Consider the following 23,562-nt stretch of genomic DNA (forward strand, 5'->3'; position numbering starts at 1 on the left):
CGAGATTGTTAACCATTAAAAAACTCATTAAAACTCAAAAACCATTAAAAAAACTCAACATTGTTAAATATGTAATTTTAAATGAAAAAAAAAAAAAAGGCTGCAGCTGCCAAATTTAGTAAAAATGAACAATAATTAAGCGATGACGATGATAAATTTATTCAATAGAATCAATTTACTTAGCTGTTAGCAGTGGCTGCTAAGCCACGTTCAATTTTTTATTTATCCATGGAACAGTTAGTGTTAGAGAATCACAAAAATAGGTAGCCATAAGCGTATATCATATTTTAGCTAGTTAAGTAAAGTAAATAACAAAATATCTACCTCTTGAATTTTAAAATGAGTTCTGATATTAAATCATTGCAAGAATTAAGCTTTGAAAATATTAGAAAGCATTTTTCCCGTTATACAGCAGCTTATAAGCATACAACAAATGAAACTTTAACAAAGAATTTATTTTTTTTGCGTAAGTCTTTAAATATATTATGCACTTGTCTTGATAAACTACTATATAATGTTATCATACTATATATCATTTTTTAAAATATCTTCTGGGGATCTGTATCGTGATCTGTCGTGCCAACTTTAATCGCCAAGGTGTCAAATGAATTAAAAACTTTAAATTTTTTCCCCTTCTGTGATGTTTTTATTTTCAGTTCCTCGCTTGCAAGTTGCCTAGTCTTGGTGATTATTCTGCTGCGGAATTGGGATTATTCTGGTGATTATACAACACGGAAATGTTCCCTATCTTCTCATGTCTGTTTTTGTTTTTTCATGTCTATTATAGTTTATGTTTTGTTTATTTTGATGAAACATTATTTAATCTTTGTTACATGTTTAAAAAGGAGATATTTCCGGATCATGATTTGTCATGCCAATTACTATCCCCAAGGAGCAAACTGGATTTTAAACTTGCAATTTGAAAAAAAGAGAAACATGAAGAGATTTGCCCAGGGTTGGTTATGAGTTTATACCCTTGGAGTTAGTCCCCTTCTCTGATATATATTTAGTTTCTCTGGAGCCCATTTGGCAGAATTTTTTCTGGCTTTCTGCGACAAACCTTTTTAGCACTAATGTCTTTCTGCAAAGTACTTTTTATTACAAATATAAATGTTATTAATCAAAAATATCAAAAGGATTGTGTTTACCAAAAAAAAAAAAAAAAAAACCTATTTAGATAAAATTAAATTGTCTGGAATTTTTTTCATTGAATATTTATTTTATTTTATTACTTAGGGTAGGGGTGCACAACCTGCGGCCCGCGGGCCAAATGCGGCCCTTCGACTACTGAAGTGCGGCCCGCGAGAGTTTCTAAACACAAATTTTTTTTTTTTAAAAATGGCAATTTTTAATCACACTTTAAAGTCATCACGTTTTGACACAATCAATTTTAACAGATTCTTTAGTAAATGTACGTTTAACGCGCTTTCTTGAAGCCGAATTTATCGTAAATATTTCCGCTTTTCTACGTGATTTTGAAAATTCCGAATTTTTATAACGACGCGAGTTTCAGATCGCAAATTTAAATAATCACTTTTTGGGCACTTTATTTGTGACGATTTCATCTTAAATCTAAGTGATTTTCTATCTTTTTTTTTGCAATTCTTTCTTTTTCTTCAAAAATTTTTCTCGGCAGTTATTGCTATGCGTTCCTACGTATTATAAAAAATTCCAATTATTCTGTTACGACATGCAAATTTTAAATCATGCATTTGACGCGCTTTATTTGTGCTGAGTTCAGCATAAATATATTTTTTCCTAATTATTTCTATACTTTTCCTCGTGATTTTGACGATCCCGTTATTTAACTATGATGTTATTACGACACGTGATTGTTAATCACGCAATTAAATAATCACTTTTTGATACGGTATTACCGTACAGTTTTATCGTAAATCCTAGTTATTTTTCCTTCTTTTTTATTTCCGCAACGAACATGATTTGGTCGAATGTGGTAATGAATTGTGATTTGATCAAAAACCAAATATTCGACAAAAAGAAGAAGAAAAAATCTATTGAACGCCGTTCACTTGGGGCCAAATAGCAAAATCTTTTAGCAGTATAGCAACACTGAAACTAAAATTTCAATGCTCAGAATAATATTTCCTGGAAAAACGCTAATTAACTCTAAAAAATAAGGCCAATCAAGAACGTTTTTGAAAATGTCGAAAAGCAAAACAGAGAACATAAAAATCAATCTTAATTTGTGAAAATTTTTTTTAAAGCTGAACATCTCAATTTTTCAATTACCAGAAAAAGCCAAGAAAAAAGAATTAAGTCAACAGAAATGCTATTAAAAATTACTGCGTTATAATGAAAACGTAAAAAAAAAGTTTTTTTTTTATTTAAAGAAAATAAAAAGATAGAAAAAATGTTCTTAATTTTTTAAGTGAAAATCTTATGCCGAAAATCTCAATTTAAATTTTTCTCATTGCCATAATTTTAGAAGAAAAAGAATTGCTTTAAAATTTTTTTTTATTTGTAACTTTATTTTTAAAAAAATGCTGAGTCATAATAAAAATGCCTAAAAAAAGAAAAACAGAAAAAACAAATTTTTCTTAGTTCCTGAAACAAAACTTTAATGCTGAAAATCACACTTTTCTATGTTACTGGTTATTTATATTACAGTACAGGGAAAGAGTGATAATAAATTAATAGTATGAGACGTTCTGTTAAAATGCTGGGTTATAATAAAAACTGCAAAAAATGGATCCTTCTCAATTCTCAAAGTATCGAAAAAATGACAAAATTGACTTGTCTGATTATAATTTAAAAAAAAAAAAGTAATATCTATAAAAATTCAAAAATAAAAAAAACTTAGAAAAATGCAGTTCTAAAAAATATTTTGCCAAATATTTGACTGATCATTCAACCAACTGAATTTTTCACAGAAGGGCCAAATACTCGTTACATCCCTCCCTAATTTAAATGCAATGTTATTGCAACTTGAGAAATTCATAAAATGGCGGAAAACGTGAATTTTTAAACTGCTTACTGTTAGTAGTTTAGATTTCAATTTTTTGTTGCTTAAGTGATCTTTTTCGATAAAAAAAAGGAAAATGTTTACGATATAAAAAATCTAATAATTAATAAAATAAAATAATTAAGTACATTACAAAATAAGCATTGAATTTTATTTTGAACTATCACAGTTTTGTTTTTATTTTAGGCTTTTGTTTAAAACCTATAAATTTTCTTCAATTAAAATATTTAATTTGAACTTATATTACTTAATTACGACTAAACTTTTTCCTACTTTCATTCTGTGGGCATCGCAGTTTTTTTTTAATTTATTAGAATTTAATTCTACAATGAGTTTTCATATTGCATGATAAGATTAAAAAAAAATATTTCTTTTCTTCAATGTTTATTTATTTTGATAAATCTATTGTTCATATGATAAAAATAGCAATTTTTTTTTGTAAAAAAAAAAAAAAAGTATTAGTTTTTTAATTTTTGAATGAATTCTAATAATGGAACACTACTAAGTTATTGATATTACTAAGTTTATTAATAAAAAAATGTTTAAATAAACATTATTACATTTGTCATTAACATGTCTAAATACATGTGCGGCCCTTCGTCAGCCAACCTGCTGTGCAAGTGGCCCTTCACTCAAAAAGGTTGTGCACCCCTAACTTAGGGCGACATTCCCGAATTTTGTAGAGGAAGATACACTAATTATTTCTTTTTTCGCATTATGTAAAATAATCATCACTTCAAAAATATAAATAAATAAAATCATTAAATCTAACTACTGAAAAAATGATCGGCGACAAAATCATACAAATCCGATTCTTCAAAAAGAGGTTATTAAAGGTTTTTTTCCTATCAATATTTGGTTATTGTCTAAAATAATATCGTATTAAAATGATTAAATTTTAAAAACTGAGTGAAATCAATAGCAATAAATGCCAAAAAGTCAATAGAATCATTGTGTTAAAAATTAAATATTCTATTGCTCTATTTCAATTTCCCATATAGTCAGAAATATATCAGAATATTTTAAAATCATGTGAAAATCAATCAGGGTTGGGTTTTTACCAGGGAAAAACCAGTTTTTATCAGGACATGGTAAATACTATTAACCCTTTTTTATTTATTTACAGATATACCAGTTACTTAGAACTGATAGGAATATATAATATATCCATACCAAAGCTAATTGTATTAAGAATTATTAAATATTACGTTTACATTTATATACTTGTATTTCTGCAATTAAGTGTTTAATGGACAAATGTTTGATGGAAGCTGTCTGCTAAATTGTAATTGAAAAGTTATACTTCATGGTCTCCTCGTATATGAAATAGGGCGATAGTCAAAAAAGTGGTAATAAGCAAATGCACATTTTTAATACACAGATGTTATGTTTTTCCTCAGTAATCTTCATTAAAACTAAAACAATTTAGTTACTAATAACGAACTGCCAAAACAGCCTTTGCAAGATGCAAGGGAAAATGAAATAAAGTGCAATGGCTTTTAACTTCACCAACACTAATAACATAGAATGTAATAGTTAGCTATTTAAGCGGCAAATAGTCAACATGATCGATTTTAATCGACAAAAGGGGCATATACTTTTGAAGTGTGCAGCTGAATTTCCATAAAACAGAGAGGAATTGTTTTAGGAATTAAAACAACCAGTGGTCGCCGACCTAAATGTCGGTTAAGATTAAAGTGAAATAATGTTTGTTTTTAATTTTTCTTTATTGATAAAAAAAAATGTCTTTTTATTTATCTTTATTTAGAGCAATATTGCTCACTTAAAAATTGAAAAAGGTTCCCCTGAGAAAATAAATTGTTGTATTAGCAAATGCCTAGTAATTTTTAACTTGTTATAAACATGCATTTATTTGTACATTTAATATTATCATTTTGAGGGGGATATCATAATTTGCCATACTCATTTAATTGAGCTTTCACTGTAATATAGAGGAGTCATTAAAAATTTCTATGACAGAAAAAAAAAGTTAAAAATTGTTATGAAGGACAAATTAGGATATACTTTTTATTAGGAATATCAGGAAATTTTTTTATAACGTTAGTTCCTTAAATGATCAGAGAATCTACTGCAATGCTTACAAGACTATTTTTCTATTGTTTCCGTGCTATCTTAAATGTTCCCAAAAAGCTTTGCAGTATGCTTTAAGATGTTCACAAAAGTATCAGGAACAATAAGAAATTTTTCTGAAGATGGGAAAAAATATGTTTATTTTTAAAAACAGTTAAAACTCTAAACTAAACTAAACTCCGAGGCACGACAGCCCATGAGGGCCAAGGCCTACTGTGCCCATCTCAGTTTTCTTGACCTTGGGCTCTGGGGTGCAGGAGCAGATGTTCCGGTCAGGTGGTCAGCCGAACGCGGAACCCTCAATGTTTAGTTCCCAAGCATGCTTGGTACTCATTTATTGACCCACAGAAGAGATGAAAGACTGAGTCAACCTTGCCTGGCCCAAGGATCGAGCCAGGGACCTGTGGCATGACAGCACAAAGCACTACCTCTCAGCCACGGGGCATAGTTTAAACTCTAGAGAAAAACAATTTTTATAGACTGTAAAATCCATGGAAAAAAAAAACAAGTTTTTCCCTAGATGGTAGAAACCATGATAAATTCTGGTAAAAACTTCACATGGTAAATACCATGCCAACCCTAAAACCAATATCAATAAAAGCCAAAAATGCATTAACATGTATTTACGATACTATTAGAATAAATTTGGCATGTCGAAAAAGTGATTATTTCAATGCGCGATTCAAATTTTATGTGTAGAAATAATATGAACTTAGAAATTAACTGTAATTTTAAAAACTATGGAAATAGGTAGCATTAAGCAATTTAAAAAAAATGATGAAATCGTCACATTAAAAGTAAATAATCAAATAAGATATTTGACTTTTGGGTGTAATAAAGTTGTATAAAAAATGTCCAGGTATGTTTTTTGTTAAAATTTGGGAGATTTTGTAGCAATAACTGTCTAAAGAAAGATTGAAACACTGTATAGATTAACGAGGATATCGACACAAACTGAGTGTGTAAGTGATTTCTTGAATCAGCGATTCGAACTTGTGCCATAGTAATTAGGGATGTAACGAATATTCGGCCACTATTCAGTGTTTTTGCTGAATATTCGGTGTTTTGCTATGAATCACTTGAATATGACTGAATATTTGACCTGATATTCGGCCGAATGTTTGACCAAATATTCGGTAAAGTATTTTTCAACAGTGTTTTTTTCGAAATTTGAATTGATTTAATAAAGAGTTGTCTGAAGTCGTATTTTTCACTATGCATTATAAAAATAGTTCTAAAACTTGCATATTGTTCTGAAATTCCGCAATTTTGTTCTGAAAGCAATTGGTAAAAACAAAATTTGAAGAATTTCAAATAGATTACTTTATACTGGACCACACATTTTGTACAGCTTATTTTCTTTGTACAGCTTATTTTTATGCTAGCCAATTTCATTATTTTTTCAACACTTTTTGTTTTAAATATTGAGAATACTTTTGTTTTCCTTTTTTAAAATTTTTAGCTGTTTTCTGTTTTGATTGTCGCGAATGTAGATAGAGGCTAGATTTTGTTTTTATTGTAGCCAGATGCTCAATTTTAATCTTTTCATTCAAAAATTATCTATTTTTATTTTTACTGTTATGTGTATAAAAATTTTTTTATGGGCATTTTTATAATAGCATGACATTTTTAGAAGAGTTTTCTAATAGACTATATCTCTTTTAATGTTTCATGGATACTTTTTTTCTTTCAGAAAATATTATTTTTAGCATTAAAGATTCATTTTAAGAATTCTTTGCTTCTATTTTTCATTTTTTTTTCAACTTTAGTTTGGTTTAGTATTTTTTTTTTAATAGTTGTTTTATTTATCTAAAATATTTATGATGGATAACTATTGTAGTGTTTTTTCCCTTTACTCCATACCAATAATATAGCTAAGTTTTCAGCTGTTTTTTTTTTATTTCTTTAAGATTTTCCATCCTCTAAAACAACAGGGTTGCCACTCCACAGGGAAAACAAGAAAAACTTGGAAAAGACAGGGAATTTATAAATCACCTAAAATATCAGGGAAAATGCAAGAAATTTTGATTTTTTCTTTACAAACTGGGAAAATACAAGGAATTTTGTTACTTATTTTTGTCTTTTAAAAAATGATGACCACTCAAAACGTAATTTATGGGATATTTAACCATGATATTTCAGCTATACTAACTATTTCATTTACTATAGCATTATTTAAGTATGTTTAGCTGTTTTTACAGCAATTAAAACTGATAACTATAGTTTACCCAATATAGCTTACACGCTCATTGAGTGTTTTTAAAAAGTGCTTAATTTTCCCTTTTTAAAAATGAGATTTTTCCTTTGCTATATTGATTTTCACTTTGAATTAGACACAGTTCACATTGTTCTATTCAACGTTTTCACAATTAATTCAATCCCAATCTATTTTAGTGTATTGTCAGCAGGGTGTATAAAAATCATGATTTTTTTAAAAAAATCAAAAAAATCGGATTTTTTTGATTTTAATCGGATTTTTTTGATTTTAATCGGATTTTTTTGATTTTAATCATGATTTTTTTATAATTTCAATTCTATGGAATATAATCAATTTTGTGTACCATAGATTTAAAGTTGTATTGTATTACTATTGTTACTTATGATGGTATACATTGGAAATAAACATTACTAACCATTATCAACAAAATATTTCTTAATAATTTAAAAGCAAAAGGTGAAATAAGAAATAAACAATAACAAAGTGATTTCAAACTACAAATCAAGAAAGAAATTGTTTATCAAACAATATGTGATAATTATTAATTCTACATCTACAATATCAAATTATTTAAACAATCATTTAATTAGTTTTATTTAAAGATTTAAACATAAGGACTAATTTAGCTGCCTTTTCTACACCCAATTGATTCCGTAGTTTAGTATGTACAAGTCCAAAAGTGGAAAACATGCTCTCTATCCCTGCAGTTGTTCCTTTTGCAGTACATAACAACTGTATTGCATCAAACTCTTTTTGACCTACACAGTTCTTTAGAAGCGCAATTGATTTCCACCATTCCAAGATGTTTAAAGATTCTAGAGATTCTTTATCAAACAAAGCTCCATTAAACGGAGGAGAGCGTCAATGAATTTTAGCAAAACACTTAATAAGGAGGTTTCTCCATACTTTTCTTTAACAAAGTTTACAGCTTGATCTTTTTCATTTAGTGTTAAACATTGTACTTCAGAATTAGGATCCAAGAGGTAAGCTAGGAAATGAGCTGGTGTTAACGTTTTTTCATATCGTTTAGTAAAAAAATTTTTGCAGCAATTATTATTAGAATCTTTCAGATTCTAATAATAATTCTTTGTTGTTTTTGTTTTGTAATGTTCCATGCTGCTATCATAGCTGTAATCATATGTAAACTGTTCAATGAACTATAAATATAATATGTAAACTGTTTTTAAAAGCAAATGAGTCACATTGAAAGTAGAAATGTTGAATTATATGAGTGAGATCTGAGAAATATATAGAACAGTCTACTTACTTGTTTATGTTTGAAACTTAGAAAAATATACAAAAAATGTTCAAGACTATACACAAAATTGTTTTTTTTTGATTAAAATCAGTGATTTTTTTAAAAAAATCATTTGATTTAAATCATGATTTTAATCATTTGATTAAAATCATTTACACCCTGATTGTCAGTACGTAGCTTATGTTTCCAACCCTGCCTAATTATGATATTTTTTTAAAGTGCTTAAAAATATTTTTTGAGTGCTTGAAAAGTGCTTAAAAGGTGCTTATTTTTTGTTGAATAATTTGGCTACTCATCCTGATATTGTTTCTAATATGTGCAGGGAAAACACAGGGAATTTTTTTTCAGATATAAGTGGCAACCCTGTTTTTTTCACTACCAATATTTTTTTTCACATACCTAACTATTTACTGAATTACCAATGGAAAAACTTGTAGAAACTCTGATATTTTTTTCCTAGAATGAACCCCCAACTCATGCTTTTAAGAGAAAATTAGAAAAATGATTAAATAAGAAACAAAAAATTAGAAAAAGGATTTTTACTTTGCATTATTACTAAATCTTATTAACAATTATAATCTGACTAATATTTCTAAACTGTTTCATTGCAGAACGTATCTATACACGCAGTTTGTTTTTTGACTTGGAACAAAATAAAGAACTCAAGGAAGAGCATTTTGATTTCCTGTTAAATGAAAACCTGAAGAAATTAGATCTTGGGATTTTGCTCAGCTGTTCTACTAATGAAACAATTCTTGATAAAGTTCTTCCAATTGCTCATGTAAGTTGTTACAGGTGAAAAACATGAATTAGAATGTTTGTTTTCATTGATTAATTTTATGTTATAACATGGTGCGTAGCGTTTTTAAATATTGCTTATTTTCGTTTTTTAAAAGCCCTTAAAGGTGCTTTTTTCATTGGGTGTTTTTAAAAAGTGCTTAATTTTTCCTTTTCGAAAATGGGATTTTTTTTTCTTTACCATGTCCATTTTTAACACGTATTATGCAAAAGCATAATTTTCACACAGCTCTATTCAAAGTTATTACAATTCATTCAAATGATGCATTTCGACGTACCGTTGGTCCGTAGCGCATGAAAGCGCCAATCATTTTACATGTTTAATGAAATACTTGCGGGTCCGCATGTGTATGTACTAAGCTGGGTTCAGTGAGATTCTTGCATTCTTATGTGCAAAACTCTGCTGCATTTTGTAAGATATTCTCAATTTCAGGCTTTATTTTCCACCCAACTGAAATCGAACTGAAAAATCTCTCGAATTTTTATGGTGGCTAATATAATCACGAAAAGAGTTCTTTGTCAGAAACTAGTTATTTTATCATGATCATCTAAAGTCTTTGAAAATTATTTTGAATTTTTTTTTAATGTATATAAAGCTTTAAAAAATACTTAAAAGGTGCTTATTTTTGTTGACAGATTTGGCTATGTGCCCTGCATAAGGTCGGCTTGTAACTGAGCTGTGTCCTTTCTTTGATTTCGTTGGCGACAAGGAACAGCGATAATGAAATATTGAACCTTATCATTTATTTTAATAAAATATCGATTTTTTTTTTTTTAAAATTGGAAAGACATTTTTTGATCCAAGTTGTTTTTTTTTTTTTGTACGTAATAAATTTCCCCACTTTGTAATTTTTGCATATTTAAGTCTATTTAATAAATGTATTGAATTAACAATTTTATTGAAAATAATGTAACTAGGGACTATTCACTTAGTTACATATGTTATGTGATTTAATGTTTGTGTTTCTTTTCTTCTTAATTCATCTTATTTTCATAAGCAGTGCTGGTGGAAGATGTTTTCACGTCGCGGGCAAGACAGAAAAAATGGCGCCCTTAACTCAATCTTAGAAAATAAATCTGAATTTCAAAGGGAAATTTTTTTTTCTTTGAATGGTCTCCCTGGCGTAGTCTTAACACTGTAGAAAATTACTTTTGATATTTTTAATTGCAATATTTCTATCAAAAATGTAATAAAATCTATATGTTGATTTAAGAAACATAGATATGAACAAAGCAAATAATAATTAGTACAGAAATTCTCAATATTTTGTGCCCAAGCATTTTTTTCATCGTTAGTAGATCATTTCCGAGCCCTAGTCTGAAGTCCAAAAATTCAAATAGATTGAGAAATAGATAGATTTACTTAGCTTTAGAATATTTTCTGAAAATTTTTAAAAATTAAATTAGAAATGTTAATGAAATATAAATAAAAGTAGTTGTTTACTTTCATATACTAAAACTAAATACTTAGCATCCTAAATAAAAAGAAAACGTAATTCACTTAATAATAAAGCTCAATTAATGTACCTGCATTGGAAGAAAAAAGAAGCTCTAGTTAAAATAGTCTGACATGAAAAGAGCAGTTTTTAAATTTAAGATGAGATTTATTTTGATATTTTCAAATACTTGTTTTCAAATTTAATAAAGTAAACGTGTTTTCAGTCTCCGAAGACAGATTAATTTTTTGTGCCTCCATGTCGCAATATAATTCATATAAATGAGAAAAAATCAGCTCATTTTAATTTGCATTACAAAATGTGCATTTAATGTGCTTTTACAAATTTTAAGTGCTTTTTAGACAACATTTCCAAGATCTATAATTTAATATATTTTTATTCGTTTTAGGTAATTTCATAGCATTTTTATATTCAACTTGGTGGTTTCCGGTGCACTTGAGATGTTTCAAATCGCATTAATGCTTAACATAAAATTTTAAAGTATCGTACGTGCTTAAATACTATTTTAAAGGTACTTAGCAGTCACCATTTGACCATACCGTGTCACTATTTTGTTAAAAGTTATTGTTAAAAAATGAAAAAGTGTTGGCGTAAATTGCTAATAACACAATTTATAAGTTAAAATTTTTATGCATTTATCAACTCATTCACTGATTTGACTATCCTCGAATATTCTCTACCCAGACTAATATAGATTTATGAAACTATATACAAAAAATAAATAGAAACTTACGTGCAACGGAAATTACAAAGTAAATGTTTAAATAAATCAGACGATAAAAGAAGTTATTGCATCCCCGGTCTTTGGTAAATATTTGTAGAGAAAAAGAAGTCTTTGGTTTCTCAGAAAATCACTCCTAGATTAGGCTTTGGGGCAAACTAGCCTTCGTGGAGAACTTTTTAACAGAACTAACCCGTATTCTGCCTTACATGGAGAGGAGAATTACAAAAACCTCTCACGGTTAGTCCAACGGCAAGGGGATTGAAACTCATGATCCATCTACCTCTGAAGATATTTATGTCAATCTTGTATGTCCGGGGAGCAAAATTTGTAACAACCAGCCAATGTCGGGATGAGAGCCTGGGTCGCCAAATTAAGAGGCGAGCGCTTTTCCCAGAGCTCAATATTTTTTTTTTTTTTAAAAAAGAAGGGAATTAATAATTTTAAGAGCTCTCGTTCAGCTTTCCGTCATCCGGCGCTCTGAGAGATTGCTTGCTCCTTCCGCCGGCCTTTTTATAAGTAAGTGTCAAGTTAATATGGAAAACAAAGATTTTTTGTGTTTTAGAGGAGAGTATTTTAACTATTAGAGTTAAAGAGTTAACTAAGAGTTAAAAGTTACTTCGTTGCGTTTTTTTCCTGACTGCAATTATTAATTTTATTTTGTTACTTATTTATCTTTTAAAAAATTTAACTGCAAATTAATGTAGTTTTTCCCTTTTTTCATGTAAGAATTTTTTTAAAGGTGTACTTTTTACAAAAAGAATTGGTCAAATAAGGTACCCAAGTTTGAGTACTCGGAAATTTTGCATATCCGTTCCTTATGCATTCTAAATAGATTCGCTTTTTTAATAATTGCTATATGCATGAAATTTCTAAGTTCGTTTAAAAGCTTAAGAAAGCTTTAGCTTAAAAAGTTAAAAGCTTTTTTTGCTACATTAGAAGGTTTATATTTTTTGTTCTCACAATTAAAAATCTAAAGAATAACAAATGATCTAAAACATTGATTTTTACATTACTGTTTTGAAATGATTTTTATTTTTCAGAAAATCGGATTATTTAAATTACTACTTTTGATCATTTTATTTAAATCATTGAAATTGCAATACCTGTTAAATTTATTTATTTATTTTTTAAATTGCCTGTTTGAATTATCATAAGATTTGGATTTTTTTTGTTGATCTAATATCTTTTTATTTTAATTAACAGTTCATTCAGAAAATTACTTTTGAGCTCAAATGCTAAGAGGTACACGCATTGTAAGACGTATACATATTGTTAAGACTCTCTGTATTCATTTTCGCCTTTTTTTGTCATGTCTGTCACAGCATATTTTGGTTGGTTGGTGTCGTATCCTCTATTGAATTATATTTCATGGTGTGCTTGAATAGTTTTTGTTATTTCTATGGCATTAAATGAATACAAATCCTCTTCTGTGGGGTAGTTTAAGAACAGCATATTTTTATTTTATTAATTAAAATGTTTTTCGCCTAAAACAAATGTTTTGCATTTTATGTAATTGATTTAGTAGCTAAAATTGGGGGAAATGTTTTCTGTTACTACAGTAGGGAACCGATTATCCGGAACCATCGCTATTCCGGATAACTGATTTTACCGGTTTTCTGAATTGCTACAAAAAGCCATTTTTTTTTATTGTTAAACCCAACTAAAAAAATTTTTTTTGGAAATAATCTTAAAAAGAAGATAAAAACGATGAAGTAATACACTAATGATTATTTCCAAAATGAGAGTAAGGTAAAAATCTTTCAAAAAAGAAAGAAAAATCCTAAAATCTTATGAGGAAAAAAAATTTTTTTTAAAATGAAATGGCAGGAAAATTCCTCGAATTTCGTTCCGGTTTTTTGGTTTTCCGGTTTTCTGATTTCCGGATAACGGGTTCTGTACTGTATATATATCGAAGAGTCATTACATTATGATCACCCTGCTAAAAACGTGTAGGACCACCTTAAGCCCTCAAAACTGCTAGCACCTGCCGTGGCATTGATTCCACAAGGTACTGATAGGTAGTCTGAGGTATCTGGTACCAAGCGCTCACCAAGCGCTCCCTCACATTACGAGGGGGTAGCGTGGCAGCACGAATTTGGTTTTACAAGTATGACCACAAATGCTCTATTGGATTAAGGTCAGGTGAATTTGGGGGCCAAGACATGACTTGAAAGTCACTGGAATGTTCCTCGAACCAATCCATAATGATTCGACCCTTATGACATGGTGCATTATCCTGTTGGTAAACACCATCCCCCGCAGGAAAAACTGTTGCCCTGAATGGGTGAACCTGGTCTGCAACTATGTTCAAGTAGTAGTTTACAGACGTCAGGGATTGTTCTATGAGGATTATGGGTCCTAATGTGCCCCATGAAAACATTGTTCCTGGACGAGAAACCATAGAAGCCTGGGCGAGCCCATATTATAGATGGAGGGTGGTCATAATGTAATGGCTCTTCGGTGTAGTTGACCATTATTTAAAAATACTGTTCAAGAATTAAAAAAAAAATTTTTTTTATTAAAAAAATAATTTTATTCACTTAGCTATCACTATTGCAAAAAAAAAAACAGCTGAGAAATAAATAATTTTAATTAATTAACCTTGATGAGATATGTGACACTATTTGTGCTCTACGAGACTGCTTTAACACACGACAGTTTTAGCCCTAAATTGCCCTCAATTTTTGAGTGGTGCCACGTATCACTAGTACTAGTGCATTGTTCTGAAAAATTGGTATTAGACTCCAGGATTTATTTTAGCAGACTTCTGACCAGCATCCGCAACTTAGTACTACGCTGTCATGGGTTGAGAATTTAACTTCAATCTAACATCAGAGTTAAATTGCTTTTTTTTTAAAAACATAGTAATCAACTTAACTCCAATTGTATTATTTAAGTGTCATTGTTAATGGTGTTTAATTCCAAACACAAAATAACTGTTTTTTTTTTAATTTTATTTTGTTTTAGAGCCTACTTGAACTGTCTTGGGATTATGATCACAGAAATGCAGATGATTCTATATCTATATTTTCAAAATTAATCCCTCTTTCCAATAATGTTAAGAAAATAAACGTTCCTTACATCTGCGACAACGATTTGCTGAAACTGATAAGTTCTTCATGTCCGAGCCTCGTTGAGCTGAGCATTGAAGATTCAGTTACGGTCACAGGTGAAGGAATCAAAGCACTCTGCTCGAATCCCGACGGCCAAATTCAAGCTAAATGTCCTCTGAAGTATATGAATCTGGCTCATATAGAGGACGTGTCAGTCGAGGATGTTGCCTTTCTCTTAAAGAATTTACCAACTCTTGAAGACGTTGTTTATCCCAAATTGCCCAATGCCATAGAATCTATACATTTATTAGATATTGATAATAATATTGTGTCAGAAAAATTCAATTTACAGTGTCTTGATTTTATTCCGTATGAGGATTCTTTGGAAATAACTAGACTTTTGACTGTGTGTGCCGAAAGATGCCCAAAGATAAAGAAGCTTTCGGTGCCAATTTCGAGCGAGGAGGATTTAGAACTTGTTGCTCGTTTTTCGAATGTCGAAAATCTTACTATTGTATGTTACGATGTGATGGAGTTGAATAGCTTTCTGATAAGTAAAGGAAAGAATCTGAAAATTCTAACTGTAGATAGTTTTTCGTTATCGGTGTCGATATTAGTGGAGAACTGTCCAAATTTAGAAGCGCTTACCTTAAAGACTGTTCAATACCAAGGGCTGAAGGATAAAAAGTCGACCAAAGTATTGAACCGATTGAAGACCCTGCAGTTGGAGAGTGTTGTTTTCTTGGATTATCACTGCACGGATAATGTGATGATGCTTTTGAATTCTAGTCCCAATTTAGAGAGCCTTTCGCTGCTCTACTGCGATTTCAGTGAATCCGACATTGTTGCAAAACTCTCAACATTCTCTCTGAATTGTAATCTATCACATTTGCACTTCGACTTCTCTGACGTTGGAGTCGACCTTCTTCAGCAGTTTATCCTGAACTGTAACTCACTCAAAAGTCTGTCTTTGGATAATTGCGAAAATATAAGCCTGGATGACATTTGCATGCTCAATCAGACCATAGAAGCTTCCAACAGGAAAATTCTGATAAATTTCGCGGATGAGAGTGACTTTTCATATAGTGATTATGAAGTGGACTACGATGCTGATGAGAACGATTACGATATCGATGATTACCCTGGATTCGAATTGTACGATGAGTATGATGAATACGGTGACTATGATGATTATGACGAATATGACAATATTCCTCACGAGTTTTGGTAATAACATAGTTTAAAAATATCTCTTGATATGTTAATAAATTTCTTCTATTTGTTATTTGATTCATCTTCTTGAATATATCATTTCAATTTTATATTAACACTCAACATTTGAAATTGATCAATCAAAAGTAATTCATGATATTTGAAAGCCTAGTTTGAATTGTGCACAAGTCCAATTTGGTTCATTTTAAGATGTAGGGCAGGGGTTCCCAACCCTATGCCCGCGGGCACCATGGCGCCCGTCGATCGGTCTAGTTGCGCCCGCTGCTTGTGCCCAACGATAAAATATTTCAGTTTTCCATGTTTCCCATAAAATGATATGCAAATAAATACATAAGTATGATAGCTCAGTAAAGGCAAAGTATTTGATAGATTTCTTCATTTAATTGAAGAAATAAAGAATTATCTTGAAGCCAAAAATCAAAGTTTTAGAACTAGGAGATCCTCTTTGGCTAGCATAACGGGCATAATGGAAAATTTAAATAATTTAAACTTGGAGCGGCAGGGAAAGGGCAGACATAGCAAGAATGATAGGGGCTATAAAATCGTTCAGAGCTAAGCTAGTTTTGTGGATATTGCAGTTGAAAATGAAGTCTCTTGTGCATTTTCCAAACATTAAAAAAATGATAGGTGGCAGTGAATATGACTTATCAAAATTTGTCATAAACCTCCAATTGCTTCAAGATCAATTTGAAAAGCGCTTTCAATAATTTAACATCATCGAGCTTTTGATCACCTTTTTTATAAATTCTTTTACCAACCAAATAAGCGTAAACGTAATAGCAACATACATTTCATAATTTCTTCAAGTAAGGCGAGAAGAAGTGGAGATAGAAATTTTGGATCTTCTGAATGACATTTTCCTCAAAACTATTATATCAGATGAGAAATTCTGGAATATTGTTAACAGAAATAAACATTCTTAAAAAGACTAGCATTTAAAATAAAGTAGTTTTTTTTGGTTCAGTATACTTGTGTGAATCATGGCTTTCGACAATAAATATCATAAAATCGAAATATAGATCCCGACTTACAGATGTACACCTTGATGACTGCTTGCGAGCAGGAATTTCATCGTTTCTTCCAATTATGATGCGCTGGCCAGTGAAATATACAATGCCAAAGATCACATTGGCTGTATATTATATATTTTATAAATAATTTTTATACTTCGTATGTTTTGAAAGCTATTTAGAAATAGTTTATTAAACACAAGAATATTAATACTAATTATATTCCTATGTTAAATTAATTTTCAAAATTAAATATTTTGTCCATTTCATGTAGTGTGTATTATTACCTATGTCTATTAACTATAAATTTATCTTGAAAAAATAAATGGTGCCCGCCATTCGACCGATATTCTGGTATTTGCTCTTAGGTACAAAAAGGTTGGGGACCCCTGATGTAGGGTCTTATGTTTTAATGGATGTATGGTTTTTCAGATCTTGTCTGATTTTTGGTGACCGTTTTATTGCAAAAAAAAAATAAACAAAAAGAGATTAAAATTACTTTTATGATGATTGGGGTTGGACCCCTTCTAAAAAAAGGCCATCATTTGTCAACATTCACCTGAAATTTAAAAAATAATTGTTATAAGTGTAATTTCAACTATTATCAGGATTCGTCCCCTTAAAAAAAAATCTAGTTGTGAGTTTTTTCCCCACGTTTTACTAGTTGAATTTGCTAGTCCAATCCATTTCTTTACAATTTTCAAACCTATTTGATCTTTTAATTTATCAACTGAAAATTATAAATTTAACTTTAACTAGAGCTACAAAAATGTGTTAAGTAGAATATATTTCAGTAGTCCTATTACTCTAATTTTTTGAAGCAAAACAAAAGAACTAATTAAATAACAAAATGAAGTGTGTGATTAAAAAAAACAAAAAAAATTTTACTAAATTAATGCAACACTTCTATAAAACAAACTATGTACAGTATGCATAACACATTTCATCATTTACGTTCATTGCCATAAAAATTAGCGCACTGAGAAAGAGTTGAGAGAATGAAACGGAATTTTAAATATGTAAGTACAGAGATGATATAAGTATTTATTGAAGGAAAAAATACAAATAAATGGAAGTTATAGTACTCTCTTGGGGCTACCTGTAGTGCGAATGCAGGAGGTGAAATGGTCATTAAAAGTTTCGATTTCCTGCAGTGTCTCGTTTCACATTTGCGTTAAAAACACCATTTAATCCACTAAACTGTCCAATTTGGCTGTCCTAGACATGCTCATCTGTGGATCAAGTAGGGAAGGGTGGTAATGTGGTACAGGCATTAATGTGACACACTTGTGTCTGTCCGAGAATTTTCTTGTTTTATTTAATTTTATCCCCTTCATTGACCCATTTTTTTGGGTTTACGACTACTTATGTTCAACTCCGTAGCCTTGTAATTTTGAACCCAATTCAGAAGACAAGGGAACTCCTAGATCGAGTATTTTGAGAAATTTCCCTTCGTTGAGGAATTTTTGATGGAGCTAGCCGCATTTGTGTTACATGTAGAGGAAGACTACGAGAACCTCCCACGGTTAGCCTGACGGCAAGGGGACTCTAACCCAGGATCCGTCTACCATTGAGGATATTTCACGTCAGCACTGTGGTGGGTGCAAGCCGGATACGAAATTCGTATCGACTGGGATTCGAACCCGGTTAGCCGCATTGGAAGGCGAACGCTCTATCCTCTGAGCCATCGCGGCTCTGGGTCAAATATTGGGAGAAATTTGTCTTTGTGGAGGACTATTGATGGAACTAAATCGCATTTGCATTACATGGAGAGGATAACCTCTCACTGTTAGCCTGACGGCAAGGAGACTAACCTATGATCTGTCTATCATCCAGGATATTTTTACGTCAGCACTGTTGTCGGTACAAACCAGACATGTAATTAGTATCGACCAGCCATCGGTGGGATTCGAATCCAATACACCTCATTGGAAGGCGAACGCTCTATTTCCTGAGCCATCACACCGCTGCTGGAAGCCCAGACATGAATGGATGAAGACTGTCATGAATATACTGCTAGGCTCGTATGGCGCAGTGGATTATTAGGGGTGGTCTTGTGTGATGGTATCCCATGCCATCACAGTTTGGCTTAAAAATAAACAAATATTTTCAATATTTAAAATTTTTAACTTTTTTAAACAGGATTTTTATAAATTTTGTTATTAATTCTTAATTTTTGTGAGCCCAAACCATGCAGTTGTAGAACGAATTTTCAAGCATTAAAAAATTTTCATAAAACAGCACTGAAAAAGTAACTAGGTATTAAAAGCTTTTTCACATGCTAGGTGAATTTGTGAAATAATAAATAAGCGTATTTAAAATCTTCAGATATTATGTATATATTTTTTATCATATCAAAATATTACTCTATATAGCTAAAAAAGATTTTGGTTAATGTTTTAAATAAATTAAAATAACCCGGTTTAAAAAATGAAAAATCTGCTTTTTTCCAACCCTTTTATAGAATTATGATTAGTATACCAGGGTGGCCACCCACCTGGAAAACCTTGAAAACCTGGAATTATCAGGGAATTTTTTTTATACTGGAAAAAACCTGGAAAAATCAGGGAAATATGGATAAAAATCTGGAAAACCTGAAAATTTTAAAGAAAAGCTGGAAATTTTTTCTTATATATTTTTTTTAATTTCACTAATTTAAGTTATTTGCTAATTTTCTTAATTTAAATTGTTTCATCCATTATACCCACATTTTTTAGACGGAACAAAAAACAATTAACTATGCTAAACTAAAAAACTGTGAGTTTAGATTGGAATTCTTTAAATGTTTTAATTTCAAATAAGAAAATAAAATCAAAAAAGTATAAATTTAAAAGAATTTTTTCTATTTTTTTTCTTCTATAGAGTATAGAACTGAAAATTAGACAATTTTACAATTCTGACATTTATTTTTTTATACTGAATCCCTTAAAATAAAAATGTTATTTTAAAATGCCATTATTTAAAAATTTGACTTGAGATATTGGTTTAAGGAAAATATGATCAGTGAATTTTATAAAAAGCACTGGTAAGATGAAATACAGTATACATTAAAGCTTTATATTGAAATGTAATTACAGTGATTCACAAAAGTGTTGATACACTTATGCAGGGTTGCCACTCTACATGGAGAACAGGGAAAACCTGGAAAATACAGGGAATTTAAAAATCACCTAAAATAACAGGGAAAATGCAGGGAATTTTGATTTTTTCCTTGCAAACTGGGAAAATACAGGGAATTTTGTTTCTTATTTTTGTCTTTTAAAAAATGGTACACACTCAAAGCGTAATCTATGGGATATTTAGCCATGATATTTCAGCTATACTAAACTATTTCACTTACTATAACATTATTTAAATATGTTCAGCTGTTTTCCCACCAATTAAAACTAATAAATATAGTTAGCCCTATATAGCTCACAAAAGAGCACAGTAATTGTTGTTTCCTTTTAATATATTGTGTATAATAGTACAGGGAAAACACAGGGAATTTTTTTTCCAGATTTGAGTGGCAACCCTGTTATGACTTTCAATGAAATAAGACTATCCATTAATTAAAATAAATGTTTCAGAATATATATTTAATGATAAAAAATGTGTTCTTATCTTAACAAAACTGAAATATTTTAAATGACAATATGAAATATTTTGAAAACAAAGGAAAAGTTTATTTTTAAGGAATCAATCATCAAAAAGTGACAAAAACTTTATCCCACAAAAGTCATCATACACTTTTAAAGTAAAAACTCAGTCTATTAGTAAATCTAATTTTTCGTTAAATTAACATTTAGTGGAGTTTCTTTTAACATCTACAATAGCTTTTAAAGGTTGAAAATACGTGTAACTAGTTTGTTTTTTTTGTCTGGTGAAATTCGTGCAGAATATTTTTTAAAAATTTTTACAGAAACTTTTACAACACTCAATTGCAAATTTATGAATTTTTTTCCACAAAATTTATGATTTTAATCTCTGATATGAAGTCCTTCTTTTAAGCATTTTATCACATATTGCGCAGTTCAATTGAATACAGTAAACTAATTTAACATATTCATTACTGATTTACCTCTTATGAAGACAAATAATCAAATTTGGTCTATTCTATTACGACCACAAGTCATTTTTAAATGATAAAATAAAATATTACGGAGTTAGCAAGCAAAAATTAAAATATAATTTTGCTATTATAGGTTTGATACTAAATTGCTAATAAAGAAATGAAAAATAATTAAATAAAAAAAGCAATTGACGATAATTTTAATTCTGAGATCCAAAACATTTAAATGTACGATGACTTTCGTGGGGTAACATTTTTGTTACTGTTTGATAAAAAATTTAACGTTTGCTTTGTTTTTAAAATATTCCGTGCAGTTTTGCTAAGAATAGATTATACATCTTATTATCATACCCATTGTGAAATATTCATTTTAATTATTGAATTTTTATTTCCTATTTCAATGTAAGTTATAAGTGAGTGTGCACTTTTGGGAGCCACTGTAATTATTAAAAATTATTAATATATAATCACCTGAAACGGTTTTCTTTTCCTTAATGAAAATATATTAAACAATACTTATACAAGGTTTTATTGGTTATTCTGATTTTGTAGGTACACTTTGAGCAAATACTACTTAAAGTAACACATTAAATTCAATAAAAACAATTAAAATTATTCAATAAAAACAATATATTCTGCAAGCTAAACATATTATTTTCTCCACGTCTTAATTTTTTAGAAATTAATGTTGTACCAGAACATTAAAAAATAATAAAAAAATATCTTGTAAAAAATATTTTTTTTTTCAAGATATGTTTTAAAAATGACATTTTGAATAAGATATTTTTTAATGCAGACACTCTTCTTGTATACAGCCTACACTTTATAAGAAAAAAGGAAAAAAACACAAACCTGGAAATTTTAAGATTTTTACCTGGAAAAGTCAGGGAAATTTGAACTCTGTTTTGAGTGGCCACCCTGTATACTAACAGTGTTATAGAAAATCAACTGAAGTGACAGAAAATAATTTTTTTTATATATTTGACATCTTTGATAAGTTGCACATAAATATTTTCTTCTTCTTTAAAAATCGTTTTTTTTTTAATCAGTTTTCTAAAAGCTTAATTTAGTGTTAACATCAGCAAAGGTAAGAGAAAATAGTTAAGCCACTTTTCTTCAAATCTATTGCAAATCACTGGCATTATTTTTTCAATTGCACTACATTATAAGCAAATGTATTTTTATACAGGGGAACTTGTAATATATTATTTCAGCGATTAACTTCAACATGACATCCTAACATATATTTTTAGAAATTAATTAGAATAATAAATTTCAGTTTCTTATAAATAATTTCTTAATCTATCAGTATACATAAACATATGAAAGACATTTAATTTTCTCATTTTAAAATTTATTATGTAACACTTACAAACATATAATTCCTTATTGTTGTTTGTCACTTTGAATTTACAACAACCCAATTATGTTGCAATTCAAACATTCCGAAATATCGGGTTATTTATGGGGCACATAGCATATTAAATTCTGGACACAGTTTGATGCTTCTGGAAAGATTAAATGTCTTCTCGATGTTATGAGCAATGGCTTCTTTCCCCACTGTCTTGTCCATTATCTCATGTATCTTGAGGTTTTTATGAATTGAAAGTTCAACTAGTTTTTTTGGAACTATTTATCACAAAATGTCTTTAAAATTTCCTAGCTCTCCGAATAACTTGCATAACAGTAATTCTTTACTGTAATACTATAATCTTTTCAAAAAAAAAAAAAAAAAAAAAAAAAAAAAAAAAAAGATCAAAGAATATTTTAAGAAATTCATTTATTAAGAGCCATTATTTTGAAAATCAGAAATTTTGATAGTTGTAATTTTTTTTTCTATGAAGAAGTAGGTTATGAAAAATAAATATAGAGCTAGTCAAAGTGGCTGAATCTCAGCGCACAATATTCATTTTTCATAACCTACTTCAATATAAAAAAATACAACTATCTCACATTGTCTGCAGTTCAAAATGGCTCTTACTTATTGCAGCTTGAACTTTTTAATTGACATCTGTTTTTAATAATGAGAAAGTGTATCCAAACAGCTGTCTCAAAAGCCATTCAGAAGAATAGATAGGCCCTTTCTAGTTTCCCCATGTGCAAGCTTTCTACACTATTTCCCCAATTTAGTGAAATTTAAAACAATATATTAGTTATACAAAATTAGGAAAAAAATATTTCATTTTTCAACTTAGGAAGATTTTAGAAAAGCATTATATTATAATGCTGGATTAATTTAATTTATTTTAGTGGTTAACATACAAGATAGACAGGTGGTCAGGCTATGAAGTTTTTGCTCCCTTATGTAAGATAAATTCTGTTCTTTGTAATCCAGCTTTACAGGTTTCTCTATATTCAATTAATGCTTTTATTCGTCTAAATATTATGTATCAATGTATAAAGGGATCCTTATACAGTATTTATATTAAAGAAAACAAATAAAATAAAATGCTAGTGCGGAATAATTTTATGGAAGCTTCTGCAAAAGCTATTTAATAAAAAGTAAGCAGAATGTTGCTTGGCATAAAAAAGGAGATGGTTCAAGCAGGGGTCTGTCCAGACATTTTGTGAAAGGTCCTGTTTTTGTTAAATTGTGAAAAAACTACTCATAATTTGTGAATATAAAATGAGCGTTAAGTCACATTCTTTCAACCAGGGTCCTGCTTTTGTGAATTTGTGCAAATAG

General features: G+C 29.6%; 1 protein-coding gene across 1 annotated transcript; it reads left to right on the top strand.

Moving 5' to 3' along the window:
- Positions 1–183: 183 nt before the first annotated feature.
- LOC107438799 (uncharacterized) lies at positions 184–15,867 on the top strand. The gene is made up of 3 exons (XM_016051181.4): positions 184–466; positions 9,162–9,331; positions 14,497–15,867. Exons 1-3 carry the CDS (start codon positions 340–342, stop codon positions 15,811–15,813), a joined length of 1,614 nt encoding a protein of 537 aa, XP_015906667.3. The 5' UTR covers positions 184–339; the 3' UTR covers positions 15,814–15,867.
- Positions 15,868–23,562: the final 7,695 nt, after the last annotated feature.

This window comes from Parasteatoda tepidariorum, chromosome 2, assembly GCF_982258835.1.
Source record: "Parasteatoda tepidariorum strain Cologne lab strain chromosome 2, Ptep-v5.0, whole genome shotgun sequence".
Lineage (NCBI taxonomy): Eukaryota > Metazoa > Arthropoda > Arachnida > Araneae > Theridiidae > Parasteatoda > Parasteatoda tepidariorum.

Bases quoted from the DNA above. Each gene is read 5' to 3' on its own strand.
- LOC107438799 (XM_016051181.4), top strand. From the start codon at position 340: ATGAGTTCTGATATTAAATCATTGCAAGAATTAAGCTTTGAAAATATT. The intron at 467-9,161 runs GTAAGTCTTTAA...GTTTCATTGCAG, and splicing joins AAAGAATTTATTTTTTTTGC to AACGTATCTATACACGCAGT. The intron at 9,332-14,496 runs GTAAGTTGTTAC...ATTTTGTTTTAG, and splicing joins AAGTTCTTCCAATTGCTCAT to AGCCTACTTGAACTGTCTTG.